General features: G+C 44.2%; 9 protein-coding genes across 10 annotated transcripts; 4 read left to right on the forward strand and 5 right to left on the reverse strand.

Moving 5' to 3' along the window:
• Positions 1-90: 90 nt before the first annotated feature.
• LOC6582259 (zinc finger protein 700) lies at positions 91-3,206 on the forward strand. Of its 2 annotated transcripts, none has more exons than XM_002007926.4 (2): positions 91-2,609; positions 2,668-3,206. In XM_002007926.4, exon 1 carries the CDS (start codon positions 203-205, stop codon positions 2,591-2,593), a length of 2,391 nt encoding a protein of 796 aa, XP_002007962.1. In that variant the 5' UTR covers positions 91-202; the 3' UTR covers positions 2,594-2,609; positions 2,668-3,206. The 2 variants fall into 2 exon arrangements, with proteins under 2 accessions (XP_002007962.1, XP_032587015.1); XM_032731124.2 differs by having other exon boundaries at positions 2,885-3,206.
• Positions 3,207-3,678: 472 nt separating this feature from the next.
• Positions 3,679-6,757, forward strand: LOC6582260 (zinc finger protein 91). The gene has a single exon (XM_002007927.4). The coding sequence runs from the start codon at positions 3,924-3,926 to the stop codon at positions 6,531-6,533; it is 2,610 nt and encodes an 869-aa protein (XP_002007963.2). The 5' UTR covers positions 3,679-3,923; the 3' UTR covers positions 6,534-6,757.
• Positions 6,630-11,187, reverse strand: LOC6582261 (E3 ubiquitin-protein ligase SHPRH). The gene is made up of 9 exons (XM_002007928.4): positions 10,953-11,187; positions 9,020-10,895; positions 8,403-8,958; positions 8,159-8,345; positions 7,708-8,093; positions 7,525-7,640; positions 7,224-7,467; positions 6,999-7,159; positions 6,630-6,934 (listed from the first exon to the last, which is right to left on the reverse strand). The coding sequence occupies exons 1-9, from the start codon at positions 11,113-11,115 to the stop codon at positions 6,769-6,771; spliced, it is 3,855 nt and encodes a 1,284-aa protein (XP_002007964.1). The 5' UTR covers positions 11,116-11,187; the 3' UTR covers positions 6,630-6,768.
• Positions 11,188-11,436: 249 nt separating this feature from the next.
• On the forward strand, positions 11,437-13,177 carry LOC6582262 (folliculin). The gene is made up of 3 exons (XM_002007929.4): positions 11,437-12,749; positions 12,808-12,919; positions 12,980-13,177. Exons 1-3 carry the CDS (start codon positions 11,546-11,548, stop codon positions 13,098-13,100), a joined length of 1,437 nt encoding a protein of 478 aa, XP_002007965.1. The 5' UTR covers positions 11,437-11,545; the 3' UTR covers positions 13,101-13,177.
• On the reverse strand, positions 13,134-14,132 carry LOC6582263 (60S ribosomal protein L18). The gene is made up of 3 exons (XM_002007930.4): positions 14,028-14,132; positions 13,799-13,885; positions 13,134-13,737 (listed from the first exon to the last, which is right to left on the reverse strand). The coding sequence occupies exons 1-3, from the start codon at positions 14,028-14,030 to the stop codon at positions 13,261-13,263; spliced, it is 567 nt and encodes a 188-aa protein (XP_002007966.2). The 5' UTR covers positions 14,031-14,132; the 3' UTR covers positions 13,134-13,260.
• A 154-nt stretch (positions 14,133-14,286) lies between these two features.
• On the forward strand, positions 14,287-15,101 carry LOC6582264 (39S ribosomal protein L50, mitochondrial). The gene is made up of 3 exons (XM_002007931.4): positions 14,287-14,399; positions 14,455-14,546; positions 14,601-15,101. The coding sequence occupies exons 1-3, from the start codon at positions 14,352-14,354 to the stop codon at positions 15,040-15,042; spliced, it is 582 nt and encodes a 193-aa protein (XP_002007967.1). The 5' UTR covers positions 14,287-14,351; the 3' UTR covers positions 15,043-15,101.
• LOC6582265 lies at positions 15,009-16,379 on the reverse strand. The gene is made up of 2 exons (XM_002007932.4): positions 15,843-16,379; positions 15,009-15,777 (listed from the first exon to the last, which is right to left on the reverse strand). Exons 1-2 carry the CDS (start codon positions 16,292-16,294, stop codon positions 15,093-15,095), a joined length of 1,137 nt encoding a protein of 378 aa, XP_002007968.1. The 5' UTR covers positions 16,295-16,379; the 3' UTR covers positions 15,009-15,092.
• Positions 16,380-16,480: 101 nt separating this feature from the next.
• On the reverse strand, positions 16,481-17,660 carry LOC116804402. The gene is made up of 3 exons (XM_032731889.2): positions 17,475-17,660; positions 16,729-17,066; positions 16,481-16,667 (listed from the first exon to the last, which is right to left on the reverse strand). Exons 1-3 carry the CDS (start codon positions 17,544-17,546, stop codon positions 16,559-16,561), a joined length of 519 nt encoding a protein of 172 aa, XP_032587780.1. The 5' UTR covers positions 17,547-17,660; the 3' UTR covers positions 16,481-16,558.
• Positions 17,661-18,038: 378 nt separating this feature from the next.
• On the reverse strand, positions 18,039-19,670 carry LOC6582267. Its single transcript, XM_032731888.2, has 5 exons — positions 19,278-19,670; positions 19,056-19,208; positions 18,723-18,972; positions 18,472-18,644; positions 18,039-18,408 (listed from the first exon to the last, which is right to left on the reverse strand). Exons 1-5 carry the CDS (start codon positions 19,371-19,373, stop codon positions 18,340-18,342), a joined length of 741 nt encoding a protein of 246 aa, XP_032587779.1. The 5' UTR covers positions 19,374-19,670; the 3' UTR covers positions 18,039-18,339.
• Positions 19,671-20,221: the final 551 nt, after the last annotated feature.

Here is a 20,221-nt window from a genome sequence, read left to right on the forward strand (position 1 = left end):
TACTTATAAAAATATCTAAAAACTATCGAAAGCATTTTGAAATCGAATTAGTGACGATTAATATTAGTACTCATGTGAGTAACCGATAAATAAAATGCTCGTTCCTTTTATGGACGCGTATACATAGTTTTTCTCATTTGACAGTGCTTGAAATTTTTATAAAATTTACAAACTATTCTGAAGAAAAATCGAAATAAGCAAAATGAATGAGGGGAGTGAATACTCCATACACTCTATATGTCGCATTTGCTTAAACCATTTGCGAAACGATCCGGCATACGACCTATTTCTTGTCCCTGGTCTGGCCAAGAAACTTTGTGTGTGCACTTCACTCTCAGTGGAGCAGCACGATGGCTTCCCGAAAAACCTTTGCTCCACTTGCTATACCCGGCTAAACGACTTGCATGGATTTCAGAAGCAATGCGTGGACTCTGCCCAAAAGTTTCAAGAAATGGTCGCCAACAATTATTTCACACCTGTTATTGCTGATATTAATCAAATTGACAATGTGGATATTCTTCAAGTACCGCCCCCGGATGGAGAAATGGATGAAGATCGCATCAACTTCGATCCACTTCTGAATACTAAAATAGAAATCATCGAAAACGAAGAGGATGTCTTCAAAATGCTAGAAGATGTTGATAAGGATGTGGAGGAAGTGGAGAAGGCGAAGGAGTCCTCAAGCGAGAGCGAAGCCGAAAATGACGATGATGATGTTGATTTTGAAGCAAATAGCAGCGAATCTGACGACGCTATGCCCTTGTCCCGTCTACGAAGCAGTACTAGAGCAACCAAATCGAAGGCAAAGAAAAAAGCTGATGATGATGATGATGATTCTTCTAGCTCTGACTCTGACAATGATGACGATGACGACGATGATGATGACGATAAGCCCAAAACAAAACCAAAACGCAAACGCATTCCGGCCGCTGAGCGACATCTTCACCGTCTCATCGATTGCCACATCTGTCATCAGAAATTCAAGAAGGCAATTCGTTATGAGGAGCACATGAAGCATCACAACGATCTGTTGCCATTCCAGTGTACTGTGGAGACCTGCAAGAAGGGCTTTACCACGGCTGGTGGTCTGCGACTTCATATGGATCACGCCCATTCGGAATTCTCTGAGGTTCATGCCTGTACTTTTGAGGGATGCGACAAGACATTCCCCCGATCTGTATTGCTAACGTTCCATATGAAGAAGGTGCACAAAGTGGCCAAGGCTGAAACCCGCAATCATCCATGCACAGAGTGCGAAAAGGTTTTCCGCTGTCCAACAGCACTTAAGAAGCATATGTACAAGCATACTGGAGAGGAGCTGCCTTTTGCATGTGAAATCTGTGGCAAACGCTTCCACATACACAGTGTGCTCAGGGATCATCTCTTGCGCCACGCCGGCGTGAAGAATCACGTTTGTCCCTACTGTGGCGTGGGTAAGACAACTCGTCAGGAGTGGAACAAGCACATATTGACACACACTAGAGAGAAGCAGTTCCAGTGTCGCCAGTGCGATCATTCATCTCATAATAAACAGGCTCTATCCAATCACGTCAAGGTGGTTCACATGAAGATCAAGAACTTTGCCTGCCAATATTGCGGCAAGACATTTGGCAAATCGCACGCCTGCAAGATCCACGAGAGACTCCACACGGGCGAGAATTGCTGCGAGTGCAAGATCTGTGGTAAGATCTTCTTGTTCGAGAAGCGATTGACAAAGCATTTGCAGATTCACGAGAAGCGTGAGATACCACCACCAACAGCTGCTGGCAATCCGACAGTCGAAGGAGATGCTCAAACAACACCGACTATGAACCAGGAAATGGCAGAGCCTGTGGACATCAAGCCCGTGCCAATAGTTCCGCCTAAACCCAAAAACTCGCATCGAGTTGAGCGTGTGGACATATCTCAGCTGGCAGGCACTTCTGTCAACCCCATACCTTCGGTTTCTGTGCCATCCTGGTCGCCGCAGGTCAACTTTACCAAGAAGGAGGGACAGCACATTTGTCCAGGTTGTGGACGGGGCTTCAACCACATTGGCAACATGAAACTTCACTACAAGATCATTCACGAAAAGGTGAAAGATTTCGCCTGTCGCTACTGTCCCAAGCGTTTCGCCAAGGCGCAATACTTGCGCAATCACGAATATATTCACACAGGCGAGAAACCATTCGAGTGCAAGATATGCGGCAAACATTTCCGTCAGGAGCAGGTGTTGAAGACGCACTTGAAGGTGCACGACAAGCCACCGAAGCCGCCAAAGGCCAAGAAACCACCCAAGCCGTCTGTTAGCAAAGCAAAGGGATTGAAGGTCGAGCTCAACAAAAGGCAACCAAAGATTTTCGAAGAGTTCCAGGATCCCGCTGCCGAACGTGCGGCCGCAACTGCTGCTTTGCTCGCCCAACAGATGGAAGAGAATGAAGCAAAGCGAAAGGCGGAGGAGGAGCAACGTAAGATTCAAGAGGCCGCCTGCGAGCAGCTGAACAGACTGCAGAAACAGGTGCAAAGCGAAAAGGGCTCATACGATAGCTACTATGGACAGAAGGCAGAGGCTGAGGGGACTAGCTTGGATGCCCTGAAATTAGATCATGTGTAAATGACGGCGGTAATAAGTAAGTGTTTGAGTGTAAGTGTGAGCAATATTTTATATTTGGCTATAAAATCTTCCAGCTGTCCCAGTCCCAAGTCCAAGTCCACTTAAGAACCTTTATGAACTATGCGAATCCCTCGAATGGTTACATATGCAAATGTATAACTTTATCCTTATCTTAATCATTTCAATTATGTATTCAATAATGCATTATTAGGTACGTGTGGTATTGCACGCTTACTTTATAGATACAAATTATGGCTCAGCATTAAACTCACTAAATATTTTGAAATTTAGAAGCTTAACGGAGCAACGTCTTATGCGATTTAATCAAGATCTTGAGAAAAATGGAATTTCGGACAGAGCCGAGCAATACCTAAAAGCCGGTTTGAAGCATTAAGATATAATCTGAAGACAGCGCATTGGGTACGTTACTAAGAGCTAAAATATGAACAGACTACCATCCCGATTTAACCGTGCTGTATCAAATTCAAGTATATGCATAAGAACACAAAAAATCAAATAATACTTTAACGTCTTTCAAGATATTCAAGCACCATGAAAATGACATGATTATTATGATTATTGTTTAAGGAAATATACATAAACGCGTATATAATTATAAATATGTTTTATTTTCGGGCATTACAATAGTATTGGAATGGGGAATTGTAAATAGCGCTTATTATTTACACAATTATATATGTATGTACTTATGTATGTATACATATTAATTATATATGTATATATTCAGAGGTGGGGGCTAGGGTTGAGAACACAATAAAAAATATCGATATACTTCCATGAGTACCCGATTATTTGAACTTGGGTACTCGGTATTATTTTTATTTATATACATACATTAATTAATTCAAATATTTATTATTTTGATTTATTATTATTTATTAAGTAATTATTATTATGTCTCATAATTAGTTGGCGTATTTTATCATAAGCATCTAACTGTTTGCATATGAAATCAACTTATATTCCATATCGCTTTGTTTTGTTTGTTATCAATGTGTTAGAGACAACGACTTTGGACTATTAGCAGATATTTGCTTAGAGGTTATTTCTTATTTGCCGCTTTTTGTCAGTACTATAAGACATCTAAAAAAATCTTGAGCATATAAAAGAAAATATTAATTTAAAATGTTTAATGTCAACGGCTGGATCAATTTCTTGAAAATATAAAAATAAACGACTAAAAGATGTGCACGCTGTTAATAACAGTTGAACAACATGTTAAGTTAACAGACAACAGCAACGACATCCAAAAATTCTTTTTCTGACGCGTTTTTTTTCTCGACAGTCTTAAATTTAAATTACATCCAAGATGAATGAGCGGAGTGAATACTCCATACAAACAATATGCCGCATTTGCTTGAATCATTTGCGAAACGATGCTGCCTACGATTTGTTCTTGGTCCCTGGACTGGCCAAGAAACTCTGTGTGTGCACTTCTCTCTCAGTGGAACAGAACGACGGTTTTCCGATGAATCTGTGCACCAGTTGCTACACCCGGCTTAACGACTTGCACGACTTTCAGAAGCTATGCGTTGACTCCGTTCAAAGGTTTCAAGAAATGATCGCTAACAATTTCTTCGCACCAGCAGCGACACAAGCTAACCAAATCGACAACTTTGATGTGCTGAATGTTGCAACACAGGATGGCGAATTGGTTGGCGAGGAGGAGGATCGCATTAACTATGATCCTTTGCTGAATCACAAGATGGAGATCATAGAGAATGAAGAGGACGTCTTTAAAATGCTGGAGCACGTTGACAAGGAGGCAGAGGAGGCTGAGAAAGAAGTCAAACAAGATGTCGAAGATCAGCCTGGTGTCCTCCAAATGTTTGGCGACGAGTCCTCAATAGAAAGCAGCAACGAGAACGACCACGATAACGACAATGACATAGACTTTGAGCCAAATAGCACGGATGGTGACGACGACATGCCCCTGGCCCAACGACTACGCGGTAATTCAAGGAACTTGAGCAAATCTGGTGCAAAAACACCGTCCGACAGTGTGCAGCTGGAAGATGACTATAGTTCAGCCTCAGAGACAAATGGATCCAAAACGAGAATAAAGCGCAAGCGAATACCAGCAGCAGAACGACATTTGCATCGCATCATCGACTGCCACATCTGCCATCAGAAGTTCAAGAAGGCCATTCGCTACGAGGAGCATATGAAGCATCACAATGATCTGTTGCCGTTCCAGTGCAAAGTTGAGTCCTGCAGGAAGGGCTTCACGACGGCCGGCGGTCTGCGGCTGCACGTGGATCATGCGCATACAGAACTGTCTGAGGTACATGCCTGCAGCGTGGAGGGATGCGGCAAGACGTTCCCTCGCATTCGCCTGCTTACTTTCCACATGAAAAAGGTGCACAACATCTCAAAGGCAGCCGCGCCACCCAGAGACTATCCCTGCACGGAGTGTGAAAAGGTGTTCCGCTGTCCCATGGCCCTGAAGAAACATATGTATAAGCACGACGGCAAGGAGTTGCCGTTCCCATGTAATATATGTGGCAAACGTTTTGTGATCAACAGCGCGCTCAAAGACCATCTGATGCGACATGCTGGCATCAAGAACTACGTGTGTCCCTACTGTGGCGTTGGCAAGACCACACGGCAGGAATGGAACACCCACATCTTGACGCACACTCAGGAAAAGAAGTTCAAGTGCCATATATGCGAGCATGCGTCGCATAACAAGCAGAGTCTGGCCAACCACATCAAGATTGTGCACGAAAAGATTAAGAACTATGCGTGCCAGTATTGTGGTAAGACGTTCGGTAAGTCGCACGCCTGTAAAATCCATGAGATGACGCACACGGGCGAGAAGCGGTGCGAGTGCAAGGTGTGTGGTAAGAAATTCCTTTATCCAAAGAGCCTCACCAAGCACTTGAAGACGCACGAGAAGCGTGTGTTACGCGCCATCGAAACGTATCGCCAGCGGCAGGTGGAGCTGGGCGAAGTGCCAACGAATAGCAGCGAGCTAACGGATGTTGCGGCTGCCGTGCCAGCTGTTGAGACATCCACGACGACGGATGGAGTTGATGTGATAATTTCCCAAAATGCGGCCGATGAACTACTTAAAGTGTGCGCCGAATCGGTGGCCACGATACCCAGAGACCCGAGGCGAGTGCAGCGTGTGGATATTGCGCAGCTGGCTGGTACGGCAGTCAATCCAATACCGTCTGTATCAGTGCCCTCCTGGTCGCCCCAAGTCAACTTCACTAAGAAGGAGGGCAAGCACATTTGCCCTGGTTGCGGGCAGGGCTTTAACAACATCGGCAACATGAAGCGGCACTACAAGATCATACACGAGAAGGTTAAGGATTTCGCCTGTCGTTTTTGTCCCAAACGATTCGCGAAGGCGCAGACGTTGCGGCATCACGAGTGGATACACACGGGCGAGAAGCCGTTCGAGTGCAAGACATGTGGCACACATTTCCGGCAGGAGACGGCACTGAAGCGACATCAAAGAACGCACGAAAATCGCCCACCCGTCATATCATCCAAGTTCTATGCTGCGCGCGAGGAGCTGGAAGAGCAGGAGCGCACAAAGCGCGAGGCCAGACGTAAGGCCGAGGCGAAACGCAAAGAAATCGCTGAGGCTGCTAAAGAGCAACTATCGTCGCTACACAAGATTGAGGCCACCGACAAGAATCTGCACTCGTATGACGAGTACCAGGAGGCTGCCGCAGAGCGAGCAGCGGCGTCGGCTGAATTGCAGGCTCAACAGTTTGAGGAGAACGAACAGAAACGGCGGGCGGACATGGAGCGGCTCAAAATACAAGAAGCCGCCTACGAGCAACTGCAGAAGCTACAGAAACAGCAGGAAATCGAAAAGGCGCAGAGCTCCTACGATGGCTACTATGCGCAAAAGGCCAGCGCCGATGGCACCAGCCTGGAGGACCTAAAGATAGACCACGTGTGAAACTAATCTATTTGATAAGATTTAGAAAATTTTATCATATTTTGGGTGTAAGACAAAACATGCATGCAGAACTGCAAATAGATATGTTAAGCTAAATCGTTTTCAAAAAGCAATACTTTGTATTTCTTATAAGTAGAGATAGGTCTAGACTTAAGCTGATTTATACCATAAACGTTTACAGCAAAAATATATTTATATATATTGCTTATATACATATTAGCATATCCGTTTATATTTAGTCATTCTCCTTAAGTGTAAATAGATTCGTCAGGCTATCTAATGTCATGTTGTCAAGGTCCCAGTGTGTTGATAATGTGGATTTATCGTCTGCCGATTTGATGAGTTTCATGATATTTTCCTCGATCGTGCCATTTACAATGAAACGATGTACCGTGGTGGGCCTGTTGTCATAAAGAGATAAATTAAAGCTCAATCTTAGATGATTATATATGAAATCTCACGCACTTCGTCTGACCGAAACGATGAACACGTCCAATAGCCTGCAGTTCTTCACCTGGCGTCAGAATTGGTTCTACGAGGAAGACATGAGTAGCCTCAATTAGATTGAGACCCTTTGAACCTCTAGCTATGGGCATTAGCAAACAAGTCACATTACGGTCAGCATCCTGCCGAGAAGGAGAATTATCAATTAGGCTGATGATTTCATTTGATTATACACAGAATACAAACCTTAAATTCATCAATATCGCGATTAGTAAATTTGCTGCGGTACTCAATAGAATTTTGGCTTAGAGCGCTGGCAATGTGATTCAATATGGTTGGCCACTGTGAGAAGATCAGAATTTTTTCTTGATTTTTGTCAGAGCTTTCGGATTTGATCTTTAGCACTAGGTCAACAATATACGTAATCTTTGTGGAGAAATCGCCGACAACCTCGGAACTGTTGACACCCTTGCGTACGGAATAGTAGAGCCTGATGGGATATTTTGTTTAATAATATGAAAAATCATTCTAAAGCTCAGCAACTCACTGTGGCGAATCTTGTCTGCACAATGGACATTTCTTAACGCTATCACGACCCATTTGCTTCTTCATGCTGTCCAGGCAATGTTGGCAGAGAAAATGACCACAGGACAGCATTACATACTAGAAAGAAAGTTAAATTAGAACCGCGCTTAAATATTAAAGTATATACATATATATCAAACATTACGCGTTTATCATCCTGAGTTTGGCAGATGGGACAGGGCTTATCGCCCGCATCCTCCTTTAAATGTTTTAAGTACTTTAGACGTCCGGACAAGCGCGTAAAATTCAACTGCGATTCTTGAATATGGTTCAAGTTGAATTCCGTTTGCTCGTCCAACTGGCAGGACAGTATGCGAAAGGTGGACTGCTCCTCAGGATCATTGGTGAGCAAAATGCGCATTTTACACATGTCCAGCTCATCGAATGCTTTGATCACATACTCCATTTCAATCCAGTACTTAATCTGCAATTTCACCAGACTCTGCATGGCATCCAGCAACTCAACTTTACTTTTACATTCGGCTTTGAAGTCACTAAACTCGCTTTTGGTGCGCAAAAAGGCGAAGACAACTGAAAATAAATAAATGTTTATATTAGATAGGTGGCAATTGGACTTTAATTATGGAATTTGATACCTTTTATAATGATTATTTCGATGCTGGGATTCTCAGTGCCATCCGTTACAGTGCCCTCCTTGCCCAACTCCTTGGCAAACAGCAGACACTCAAACTGATTGACAATATCACGGATCTGACATAAACGACAGAGCTCCTGTTTCTTTGGCTTTTCTGCTCTTACAGGTTTGTCAGTGACTTTTTCATCCTGTTAAGACAGAGTTCAGTTATTATAAATATTATATAATATTTCAGAAACACTCACCAAGATGTCAGCCAAGTGACAATCGGAGACATCTCTAATGAAGCTGAGAGTCTCCTGATTTAAGGGAACTCCCTGTTTCACTGCTCCACACGCCTGCACCAAAATATTCTTCAGACCCTCAAATTCGGTCCCAAGTTTTTTGTGCAGCTTCATCAGTTTATTGTGCCAGTTGTGTATTATATAGAGCACGCCCGTCATTGAGTTCACATCCTGTAACTTATCCTTGGAACAGTTTTGCCTGAAGAACTCATCCAACATCTTATTCCATAGCGCATTGTGCAGCGATCCACTCGTATTGATCAATGTGGCGAATAGCTCTAAGGTATTTGTTTCATATTGTTGCTCCAGCTTATCCAGCTCCTCCTGCTTCGACTCATAGGCATCTTGTGCTGCCTGCAGCACAGTTGACTTTTCCTCCAAATATTTACGCTGCAGTGCGTTTAGCTTCAAGCGATATTCAGAGAGTTCCTGCTCCGCCAATCGCTCCGTCTCCGGTGCCAACTGCGAAGCCTCCAGCAGATTGTGCAATGCATGTATTTGGAGCAAGCTGTCCACGCTGTAGAGATAATAATGTGCATTACTAACTTTATTTAGTCAAACTGTTTTCTGCCACTTACGATATGTTCTCCTCATTGTAGTCCTTAGCTAGCTTTAGCACCAGTTTATAGTTATGGATCGCCTCGCCGTACTGTTTTCGTATGAAATGAATGGCTGCGAGGCCATTGTAGGATGAGGCCCAAGTGCGTAGCTCGCGCTTGCATTGCATTTCGTTGTTCGACTTTAGATGCATTAGGAGATCCTGTGGATTCAAATAGTTGGTCGTGGTCACATGTTTGTTGATCACAACTGGAATGGAGCAAGTTTTTCGAATGCGCAGAAAAGGATGTAATATGATCCTTAGCAGCTTGGGCGATATGGAAGCCAAGCAGCAATTGTTATTCGGGTTCTGTTTCGTGTGCTTAGCCACGGCTGCCAGGAAGAGTTCTGTGCATTTAGCATGCTCCTCGCGGTAATACAGCGCCTCCACGTTGCTCAACTCAAGCCGATGCACGAGCTCAGTTTGCGGTGGTATGCCCAGCTCGTGCTCCACTTTCGATTTACATGTGCGCCACATGCTTTGTTGCAAGAGCTCCAGCAGCGGCTCGGCATTGTGGTTCAGCAGAAAAGAGTTGGAGACCGTCTGCCAGGCATCGCTGGGCTGGCAAGCATCCTTGAACCCAATGAATTGCAGTAGCGGCGCCAGATCATCGATGGAGCGCTGTATCGGAGTGCCAGTGATCGCCCAGCGATTCACTGCCGGTAGTTCACGCACCATTTCCGCCACTTGGGATGTGCTGCTCTCGACCATTTGGGCCTCGTCCAGGCAGACGCGCCACCAGTTGACCATCAGCAGCGGGGAACTGGGCCGCATGTAACGCTGCTCGAAGCGCATCTCGCGATGCGTTGCATTGCGCGGCGTATGATGAATCTCGTGCGTTAGGATGGAATAGTCGGTCAACACGATATCATATTGGGCCAATTGCAATGGGCTGATCCACAGGCCAGAGTGCAAACCCGGATAGAGTAGCACTTTCAGCGTGGAGCTTATATGCTTGCTAATTTCATTGAACCACTGCGTCTTGATAGCGTTTGGAGACACAATGATTGTAGCTCCTGATTCCACCAGCTCGACACATTTTGTTGTGGACTCTGTCCAGCATTTGGGGCACATATAAACATCGCTCTCGTCCAGTATGCACGTCTGATGCTGCCATAGTTGGCAGCTCCTGCACTGCACCTTCACCTTGCTGGCTTGAGAGTGCGGGCAAATGCAATGGGTTTTGTGTTCCGTGCGCCTCAGCTTGGCCGGCACATGATCTTCCAACTTGTCCAGCAAATTGCGCCAGTAACTGTTGTTGATATTTTCTCTGGGATGCAGCAGCAAAGTAGCCAGCAGTTCAACTGTCTTGCCCAGACCCATCTCATCGGCCAGAATGCCACCTGGTGGCAATATGATCATAGGCATTGCATCTTGGTGCGCATAGAATTGGAGGCAGTATTTGTGCTTGAATACTTGATGGTGGTTGTCCACGGTCTGCAGTGTAAGATAATTGGCTGGAAATTGATTTGTCTCTTGTTCACGTGTCAGCATCCAACTGACGGTACGCTCCTGATATTTTCTCAATTGAGATTTGAAACACTTCGGCATGCACAGAGGTAATGGCTCCGCAGTTTTTTGTTCCTGATGCTTACAATGTAAGGCATTGTAAAGCTGCGTCGTTACATAGCTCTTCAGTTCACGTTGGCTCTGATGATGTTCTCTCTCCACCTCGAACTCGAGAGTGGGCGTGTAATTTCTGAAGATAATTGGCAAAATCTCAGCAGCTAGCTCCATGTCGAGTTTATTTGCCGGATAATCAGAGGCCAATTCCTTCTGAAGGAATGCAAGTGTTCCACAGCCATTTTGAGCTTCTATTACTCTAAAACATAGTTTTTTGGTGCGCACTTTTTCATCTGTTAAATTTAAAACAATTGTTACAAGACGCATCGAAATAAGCGTAATGTACTTACAGGTTGTTATAATCGCAATTAGTTCATTCTCATATTCAGCTAGGAATGGTTTTATATACCATTGTCTTTTGCCATAATGAAACAGCAAACTTGAAACAATATTTTCATTGCTGTCAAAATATTCATCTGCTAATTCACAAAGTAAAACTGATGGCTCCTCCATTTAAATGAATTAGCTAATTCCGCTTCGACTGCCGCCATCCGCGTACAAGAACAGTTTACAGTTAATCGACTGACCGATATCTGGCTAATGCCGATATTTTGATAATTTCTGCACCGGGAAACCGATAACATAGTATTAACATTTGGACTTTAGGGCTGTTCCTTTTAACTATGTAGTTACCATTAATGAGAAAAGAAATTCGAGTCATGATTAATACATAAATTTTATTACCATTATTATATAAATATATCATATTTTTATAGGCACTGATTGAATCAAGGTAATATTAAAAAATGGTACATTTTTAGTTTCTTCTATTTTTCGCATGCGGTCACATTGGCAGCAGTAAAAATAAATAACAAGCGCGTGCCTGTAAAAAAACTGCATTTACTCTTGTCAACAAAAACTTTTTTCTGCATACAGCACGTAGATGAACGCTGTAATTGCGCTATGCCACTTTTGCGAAGTGCATGGTCCCTGTGCCATTTTCTGCACGCAAACATTGCGTGACACCAAAATCGAAGACCTTTTGAATTCGGAGCAGCCACAGCAGCAGCAGCAGCAACAGGGACAAAAGGCTTGTTCCGCTTGCAATTATACGCTGGGCCGCAACAACAATGCCATCTACAGCAAGGATACAGAGAGCGGCGCCACATTTGTGAGCACCAAAGTGGCCGCACTGCCCGAGGTGGCCAACCTGGTCAAGCAGGCAGCCGTGCGCAGTCTTTGCTGCGAGATAAACCCCAACAGGGATGGCGATGGCGGCTTCGTATTCTTTGGCGACTCTTCTCGAGGTCATATCCTCAGTCATACGTTTCGAGTCAGCGATTTGCAGTCGCGTGGCTACTATCAGCTCTTCTCGATTATAGTGCTAATGAAGGACAAGTATTTTCTGCTAAACACCAAGCCCTTTCTGGCGGAACATTTGAAAAAGGTCTCCACGGAATTGCAGGCCGGAGCGCAGCGCACCAAGGCAGCGGAGGAGCTGAACTATTCGGAAAGACAGCGTCGTTTGTCGGGCGCACAGTTTTTAATGCCGACACCACGCTCTCTGATTGAGTTGACGGGCGAGGAGCATGTGTTCGCCCAACTGCATTCACACTTTGCCTGGATACTGTTGGCTGGATCCCGATTCCTCACCGAGCACGTCACCTTCGGCAATCTGCCATGGTTGCCACCGCAAAGTAGCGGCCGACCGCCTGCTCAACGTCTCACCTACAACAGTTCCACTCTGCCAATGATACAAATGTATGAGGAGACCATCGACAATCCAGAACAGGATGAATTCTTCTCGCTGCGACATATCAAGATGGTGGTGGGCAAGGAAGATTTTCCCATTGTTTGTTACTGTGCTCTCACAGGTGTCAAGATTATTGTTCGTGGTGCGCCGGACCGCACTTTTCAATTCATGGTGTGCCTGAAAAAACTGCTGCCGGAACGAATGCACAACTTAATGCGCATTGATGCACAGCATCAGCACTCGATCAGCTCAGAGTACAAGATCATATCGGTGTCTAATGAGATTGCAGTGCCGATAGCCAGCAGTTGCGTGCTCCGCATTGATTTCCTGGACAAGCACATCAATGGCAACGATATCGTCTCCGTCAAGTGGCCCGGCGAACTGCCGCGAAAGTGTTAGTCTAACTATTTAGATAATTACTGCTAACTATACCAGCTTGTTTTATTCTGCAGATCCAGACCTCATGGTTAAGCTACTGAAGGCCGTCCACGCTGTCGAAGAGAAGACTTTCACCGAGCTGGTGCTCAACAAGCAGACAAGGGTGCTAATCGAGGAGTGGAAGAAGTGGGTGAAATCAATATCCAAATGAATCCACATAGTTTAATCTCTCTTTTATCCTTGCAGCAAGGTAATTTGCTTGAATCATGCCAAGTCCGGGAGCGTACAGGCCAAGCTGAAGAAAGTGCTCGGTGTGCAGCCGCAGGACCAGCCGATTATCAATTATTGGAGCACACACTTGCACTAGACTGTGACTAGCTTTAGATTTAGAATTTATAAATTGTTTTTTCACCTTTTGGAATAAAAGTTCTTTATTGCCACATAGAGCGCAACGTTATTTTCCTCGATTGACAAATCAATATCTTAACCAAAAAGCGACGTCCACCGTTTCCACTGGCCACCTTTGTTTACTTCTTGTAGCCGCAGCTTGAGCGACGACCACGAGCACGCTCGAACTTGCGTCCCTTGGACCGAACATAGGGGCGGGTGTGCGAGTGGGGCACACCAGGAGCCTTGCCGAAGTGCTTGCAGGCAGTGCGAGCGGTGCGCTTGCCCTGGAGCAGGAGCGTGTTCTTGCCGGTGGGTGCACGCAGAGCCAACTGATCGAAGGTCAGAATCTCACCGCCAGCCTTCAGGATGCGTTCGCGAGCCGTCTGGGTAACATGGAGGGCGCACAGCGACAACTTGGGCACCGTCAACAGGCGGGCATCATCGGTCACGGTGCCAACAACCACAACAGTGGACTCAGGCTGGTTAGCGGCCTTGAAGAAGCGAGCAATGCGCTGCAGCGACATTGGTGGCCTGTTAGTTTTGCTCATAAACAAACGCTTCAGGATGATGCGGTTGAACTTCTTGTTTGTACGACGTTGCAGGAAACGGTACAGCTGTAAAATGTAATTTGCGTTAGCGACACTCTTATTTTCAATTTCATATTCAAATATTTACCTTGACGAGCAAACGCAGGTAGACATCCTGAGATTTGGGTTCGGTTCTGCGAACCTTACGATCGTACTTGTGGTTGATATCAATACCCTGTAAGAATATTGAAATATTATTACCAACTGGTCAATGAGTCTGCAATATGTCATGTTTTTCAAAGAACAATCAATATTTTTCACAAACATTTAAGATGTTTACAAATTATCATTTGAGCTTATAAATTCTTGCGTCGTACCATTTCGGCGACCGGAAAAAGAAAGAGACGAGCAATGACAGTTCGCGATGGCTAAAATATCGGTATATCGAATATATCTATAATAGTTACTCGATATAAGAAAATTTTAATTAATCCTGAATACGGTATATCTTATTTATGGCAAATAATAGTCATTCAGACAAACATTATTTCAGCCGTAGGTATTTTAACGGTATAAGTGGCTTAGTAACTTTAATATTGATATTAATATTTATCGATTATGTAAAAAAGTTTTTGACAGATACTTAGGGCTGCACAAAGACTTTGCTCAGTAGTGGCAACGCTGTTTGCAGCACTAAAGAAATGGCAGCGGTAAATTTACGTAAAGGCTTTTTACTTGTGCCTCAAAATGTGAGTAAATTTGAAGAATATCAGCATTTCTTATGAATTAAATACCCACCCATAGGTTGTGGCCAATCTGCAGAGGAGCTATGCTTCATCGAAACAAACGAAAGCCAAAACATTAGAAGCTGTTGGTAAATCTATTGCTTCGAAAGGGTAAATATTTCTCTCTAGTGATGATTGGGTATTAAATATTCCAATTGCTTGCAGTTTCCTGCGTCCAAACAAACCATACGCACCTGCTTCAGATGCAGCGAACCGTGTTCGTACCGTGGCTGCCAATTTGCAAATGACCAAAGGCGGAGACCAGCGACAGTTGTCTAACTTAGAAGAAAAGTTCAAGTTTCTCACGGCCTGCTTCCAGGAACTGCAGCATGGTGTGCCCAATTCGCAGGTGCATGAGATGTCCACAGTGGCCGATGTTATTGCATTCTATGAGAGGGCGGTAGACACTACAGTGCCACTGGATGCGCTGAAGCGCATCGATTTGCCAGAGAATTTGCATATACAATATGAATATTTGCGTTTCCACCCTGATACAGACACAAAATTCAATGGAAAAACTGCCTTTCCAAAGAGCTCCACTTTGGTCACAGGGCTCAAATATCGAAACAAATATGCGGGACATGAGGCCAAGCGGTCATGGCCTTAGTTTAATATGTTAATCCTATTCGCTGATTATAGTTAATAAAGTGTTACGCTCTATAAGTATTGAGAGATTGTCTCCGTCAGGGGTGAGTTGTAAAGAGTTTTCAACGCCGACATAACCCTTCGATCCTTTAGGAGTTCCATGAGACGGTCATCTGCCCTAGCCATTTCAAATGTGGGATACATGAACTCGTAGTTGATTTCTGTTACAGAGGGCTTATTCATAACACTGAGAATCCGCTTTTGCAGCTCGATTTCTGGATCGGGCTCTTGAAGCTTGGCCAAAGCGTTTGCTTCACCCAACTCTAGCTTCAACTGTTGCTCCCGCTGCTTCTCTAAATATTTGATCACGCATTCATACTGCAAACCTGTCAGCTGTCGGTTGTCCGCAAGCATTTCGATCAAATGCTGCATTGTATCTGGATGCCTGCTCTGGTTGGGGTTCATTTGGGAAGTGTTGAGCGAATCACGTTGTTTCTTCGATCTGAAGTCGGTGGTCACGAGTGCGATGGCATCATCTAATGGCATATTGCGATGCTCGGCAGGTATCCCATATAATATGTTGACTGTAATGCTATTCAGAGCTTCGTGCTGCGGGGTCACTAGAATAGCGTAGAGGCAACCGCGTGCTGATATATTACTCAGCACTTGGTTTAGCATAACATCTTCATTGGGAAATAGGACATCTACCCGCATGCCAATCTTCCTTAACTGATCCTCAACATATTCTGCGTATTTTCTGTAGTTGTGCAGGAATAGCATATTGGTTAGCAGATGAGGGAGCAGGGCATTATATATACTCACGTATTCTCACGATTCACTACAATTATTTCACAATCGTTAATGGGCACAGCGGCAGCAGCGGCAACGGCGGGCATAACAATCCCACCCTGAACGGTCATTGGAACACCGCCTGGATTATGTGTGATTGCATTAACTTTCTTGGCATTCAATGGAAATGTATTGACTGGCTTTGATTTGATGCTCGCATTTCGCACGGTTAGTGCCTTTGACTTAAATATGGATTTATTCAATGCAGAGGCACATTTGTTGGCAATTTCTTCGCTTTCGAACTGCACAAAACCGAAATTCTTTTGCACCAAAGATCCCAAAACCTTTCCATACGGATGGCAGATGCTCTCCAACTCTTCTCGCGTGCAAACAGGCAGATTTCCAATGAAAATGCGATTCTTCACCAAATTTGGATCTCGCGCAATATTATATCCGACTGAGCTAGGATCTTTGTGAGTAGCCATTCTACTTTAATAACGTCTAAATTTACTTTTATTTAAATGGCCAATGCAGCTGCAAAAACTATTATTTGTTTTGAGATGATTATTACCGGGTATCGATAGGAATATAATAAACCAAGTACAAAAATTATCGATACAGCAATTAATCGATTTCAATTTATTCAATATAGACGTTACTATTGTGATGTTTCAAATTTGAAATGAAGTTTATTGCCGTAAAAACGTAACATAACAATTAAATAATTAGTTACATATATGTTATAATATTTAGGCGTGTATCAAAAATCCATGAGCATCATGTGGCAGATGTGCCTCATGCTCCAATTCAGGCTTCTTTTTCGGCACATAGGGATTATGCTCCGGATCCGCATTTAAGCTGAGCATTGATTGATTAAGTATAGATCATAAATCAAATATAATATATCCAAAATACTTACTGGTAAAGGCTAATGGCCTCCTCGCATTTCACATTGTACCACCAGTCGCATGCAAACTCCTTCTGATTGAATATGGTGCCGTTTGTGCAGAGGAACGAGGCGCCCTGGTGTCCCTCCCGGCCGTCGTGGCACACGTGATAAGCCTGGCATCCGGTCTCCACATTCGCATACATGCCCGGAACGGCGGGCACATTGTGACAACTGAATTGGGTATGCGGCACTTCATGGTAAATCGGATAATCAACTCCCGGCAATCCCGGTATTTTATTTAGATCCTGTTTATCTTCGCGGCGTTCATGATGCTCTGGTTGTGGCGGATTATACAGGTGTCCGAATCTCTGCAGCAACATAAGTAAACATATCAAATGTTGCATATTGCGTAAGCCAAAGACTTGTGCGGTAACCGGTTCCGCAGTCTCCAAGTCTCCGAGTCTTTGAGTCTCCAGCTCCCGCCAAGTGGCAGGCCGCTCATTATTAGCAAACAATTAAACATGTGTATTGCTGTTGTTATGAACATATATGTGCTTGTGTGTGCATGTGTGCGTGTGTGTTTCGTATTGGTGTGTGCCTCAATTGCATGTTACAATTTTTGGGTCAAAAGTGAACGTCGACCACAGCGTCGCGTGGTAAGACACAGCCACGCGTGCCAAGCCAATATGAGGCGGGAACTGTGCTGTTCCCTGGTCTGATTTTCCACACTAATTGCAACTCATCATTGTCGATGTTAATGTTCGTCTTAGACTAACCTGCACTTCAATGGCAATCGCTAGGCCAGCCACAAGCAGCAGCGCTGTGAGCATCGTCTCTGGCTTCAACATTTCTTCTTCTATGTCTTTTCAGGTTTTCTTTATTTACAGTTGTGGGATTTGGATCAACCGTCTGCGCTCAGCTTGAAAATCGCACTGAAGCTGAAGTGCAGTTTTTCCAAGCGGCATCCACTTGAACGGCGCCGCTGTCGCCGTCGTGCAAGCTTTCAAGGGTACCATGAACGATGTCTAACGGTAAGCGCGGTTCGTGCCTCGTGCTTCGCTCGGCTGTTCAACTTTCGATTTTTGGAAGCTGCTTTTCTAAGCTTTTTTTTTGCTTTTTGTTTTTGTTTATTTACTTTGCAATTGAACAAACAGATCGCACTGTCTAAATAGTACAGTAAAACTTTAGGTACATATAGCGATGATAAGCATAAGTATCTTATGCATATGTAGTAAGTAGTTGTTGCTTGTGCAGGAAAGCATAATGCAATATGGTTTATTTTGCAAGCAAACATTTTTTTACGCTTAACAAACTTGCGGATGACTTAAATACAAGAAATATGTACTTATTAAATATGATATGATTGAGTGTAATAACAGCAAATGGAAAGTACATTCAACTTGGCTAAAATAATTGAACTGCTTGTAAATGGATCCTCATTGGCATGGTTACAGTAAGTATTCAATACTCTATAAGCTCAACCATAAACGAAGATTTTCTATGCCCTGAACCCATTGAAAGTGGGAAATCAGGTTGGTTTTGTGAACAAGTATGTTTTTATATTGTCACGAGTTCTCTATTGTTCTGTCTTAAATTCTAGGGCTTATAATTTATGCGCTTAGAGAAGAACAAATGAAAAAGCTAATACAACTTTTGTCCTGCTGGATTCAAGTCGAGCTTGTTGAGCAAATCGTCAAATTCACTAAAGAGCTGCAATCAAGAGTTAAAGAGTTGAAGCTATAAAGCTAATGGTGTCATAAAGGTTGTGCTTACGTGAGTCTTGCCATAGCTATCCACATAGGTCTTACTCCCACCGGCGGTTTTCTTGAACGCAGGCACCGCTTGGCCATGCAACAGATTCACATTTTGATAGGACTGCGCCTTGCCTGATGCGCTAGATGCATGGCTCTTGCCCACGGTGGGCGCCAGTTCCAGAAAATTGGGCACTGCACAAGCCACATAAATGTGAAGTGCAACAAGGCGTAACAGATAAAAATAAAAAATAAAATAATTGCCAAGCTCACCTTTCTTGGGCTGGAATTTCACTTGATTGAGCAACGGATTATGCAGCTGCAGTTGACGGTAGCTGGGCAATGCATGCTTGGGCGGCACGAGCACATACGGATAGCCCACAGCCTGCGGATACAGGTAGGTAGTCTCCACGCTGGGCACCTGACGGTACTGATAGCGGCCTTCTCGGGGCGTATAACGGCCATCGGAGCTGAGCGCTATGTGGTAAACGGTGCGCATGGGCTTGTTATAGTATTGATAAACCTGGTTATTAAATGTGAATTATTATTAATTATTAAGTGAGCTGAAATTATGCACATTATATATTAATTGGTAATATTGATTACCTGTGGATTGCGTTGCTCTGGCACAATGCCATCTGGCACGGAAATGCCCTCCTTTTGCAGGCGGTTCAGAAACAGGCGATCGGTTTCAAAGGCGGTGTCGGGTATCTTGCCACCCGCATGTGGCAGCACTTGCTCGCGATAGATCTGACGTTTCTTTAATTGGTTTTTTGACGATTATTTATGACTCCAGCTACATATGCATAGTGATTGTGGTCTACACACCTTGTGGTTGCGTTCCGCAGTTATTGACTCTTCGGCAAAGACAGCTGCGCTCAGGCTTAGCAGCACAATTAAGTGGCGAAAATGTGGCGATAACATTCTGTTGTTTATTTTGAAATATTTGTATATATATTTTGTTATTTACGGCATACAATAAAAGTAAATCTCTTAGCTAAAGGTCAACTCTGAACTCTAGTTCTTGGCAAACAAGTGTCAGCAGCTTGGTACACAAATCCACATTTCAGACATTTTTATTCAAATTACAATACACACACACACGTCTCGTAAGTCGGCTTAAGAATTTAGAAGAATTGACAATCTCGACGTGACGAAGATCTCTCGGATTCAGAGAGAATTGTGTTGTGTCCGCGTCGACGGTGCCAAACATAATGAATGCAAATGCACAAAGCGCGCTGATCTGTGGCGGGTGCCCACCGCCGCCAAACCACCAGCCAACCAACTAGGTGCCCTCTGCCTCTGCTGCTGCTGCTGCGGCGTCGGTGGCGGTGGTGGCGGCTGCTGCTGTTGTTACCTCTGCTGCCGATGACAACAATAACAACAACCAACACAAGACTTAGTTAACTGTTGGCATCACGTGGTAGCTTGGCACGACAATCATCATCATGATGATGATGTTGCTGCCATAATCTGAAGATTGCCCAAAATACACGATAGTAAAAGTGATCTAGTCGGGTGTGCTGAACGTTAGCATATCCTATATAGAGATAGAAAGAAATAAAGAGTGATAGTCTGCCTCTGTGACAAGAACAGGCCATGGAGAGAGAGTGAGAGCGGGGTACAGAGAAAAAGCGAGATATTTACAATTGATATATAGGCAGAGAGCTAGCAGGAGGCAGTTAAATAGAGAGAGGGACAGAGCTAAAACTATAGAGATAAATAAGCATAAAGACAGCATTCCCCTTGTATGCCCCACTAAAAATTACAGG

This window comes from Drosophila mojavensis, unplaced genomic scaffold (genome assembly GCF_018153725.1).
Source record: "Drosophila mojavensis isolate 15081-1352.22 unplaced genomic scaffold, ASM1815372v1 contig_74, whole genome shotgun sequence".
Classification (NCBI taxonomy): Eukaryota; Metazoa; Arthropoda; class Insecta; order Diptera; family Drosophilidae; genus Drosophila; species Drosophila mojavensis.

What these genes read in the sequence shown, in the direction of transcription:
- LOC6582263 (XM_002007930.4), bottom strand. An exon ending in ACCTGCGTTTGCTCGTCAAG is followed by an intron (nt 13,738 to 13,798) that starts GTAAATATTTGA and finishes TACATTTTACAG; the next exon opens with CTGTACCGTTTCCTGCAACG.
- LOC6582262 (XM_002007929.4), top strand. Translation starts at nt 11,546, where the DNA reads ATGAACGCTGTAATTGCGCTATGCCACTTTTGCGAAGTGCATGGTCCC. An exon ending in CGGCGAACTGCCGCGAAAGT is followed by an intron (nt 12,750 to 12,807) that starts GTTAGTCTAACT and finishes TTTATTCTGCAG; the next exon opens with ATCCAGACCTCATGGTTAAG. An exon ending in CTAATCGAGGAGTGGAAGAA is followed by an intron (nt 12,920 to 12,979) that starts GTGGGTGAAATC and finishes TTATCCTTGCAG; the next exon opens with CAAGGTAATTTGCTTGAATC.
- LOC6582261 (XM_002007928.4), bottom strand. Translation starts at nt 11,115, where the DNA reads ATGGAGGAGCCATCAGTTTTACTTTGTGAATTAGCAGATGAATATTTT. An exon ending in GCGATATTGATGAATTTAAG is followed by an intron (nt 7,160 to 7,223) that starts GTTTGTATTCTG and finishes CCTTCTCGGCAG; the next exon opens with GATGCTGACCGTAATGTGAC. An exon ending in CATCGTTTCGGTCAGACGAA is followed by an intron (nt 6,935 to 6,998) that starts GTGCGTGAGATT and finishes TTATGACAACAG; the next exon opens with GCCCACCACGGTACATCGTT.
- LOC116804402 (XM_032731889.2), bottom strand. Translation starts at nt 17,546, where the DNA reads ATGTTGAAGCCAGAGACGATGCTCACAGCGCTGCTGCTTGTGGCTGGC. An exon ending in CGATTGCCATTGAAGTGCAG is followed by an intron (nt 17,067 to 17,474) that starts GTTAGTCTAAGA and finishes ATGTTGCTGCAG; the next exon opens with AGATTCGGACACCTGTATAA. An exon ending in GAGGCCATTAGCCTTTACCA is followed by an intron (nt 16,668 to 16,728) that starts GTAAGTATTTTG and finishes ATCAATGCTCAG; the next exon opens with CTTAAATGCGGATCCGGAGC.
- LOC6582264 (XM_002007931.4), top strand. Translation starts at nt 14,352, where the DNA reads ATGGCAGCGGTAAATTTACGTAAAGGCTTTTTACTTGTGCCTCAAAAT. An exon ending in TTTTACTTGTGCCTCAAAAT is followed by an intron (nt 14,400 to 14,454) that starts GTGAGTAAATTT and finishes ACCCACCCATAG; the next exon opens with GTTGTGGCCAATCTGCAGAG. An exon ending in AAATCTATTGCTTCGAAAGG is followed by an intron (nt 14,547 to 14,600) that starts GTAAATATTTCT and finishes AATTGCTTGCAG; the next exon opens with TTTCCTGCGTCCAAACAAAC.
- LOC6582259 (XM_002007926.4), top strand. Translation starts at nt 203, where the DNA reads ATGAATGAGGGGAGTGAATACTCCATACACTCTATATGTCGCATTTGC.
- LOC6582265 (XM_002007932.4), bottom strand. Translation starts at nt 16,294, where the DNA reads ATGGCTACTCACAAAGATCCTAGCTCAGTCGGATATAATATTGCGCGA. An exon ending in GTAGTGAATCGTGAGAATAC is followed by an intron (nt 15,778 to 15,842) that starts GTGAGTATATAT and finishes GCACAACTACAG; the next exon opens with AAAATACGCAGAATATGTTG.
- LOC6582260 (XM_002007927.4), top strand. Translation starts at nt 3,924, where the DNA reads ATGAATGAGCGGAGTGAATACTCCATACAAACAATATGCCGCATTTGC.
- LOC6582267 (XM_032731888.2), bottom strand. Translation starts at nt 19,373, where the DNA reads ATGTTATCGCCACATTTTCGCCACTTAATTGTGCTGCTAAGCCTGAGC. An exon ending in GAAATTCCAGCCCAAGAAAG is followed by an intron (nt 18,645 to 18,722) that starts GTGAGCTTGGCA and finishes TGGCTTGTGCAG; the next exon opens with TGCCCAATTTTCTGGAACTG. An exon ending in ATAGCTATGGCAAGACTCAC is followed by an intron (nt 18,409 to 18,471) that starts GTAAGCACAACC and finishes TCTTGATTGCAG; the next exon opens with CTCTTTAGTGAATTTGACGA.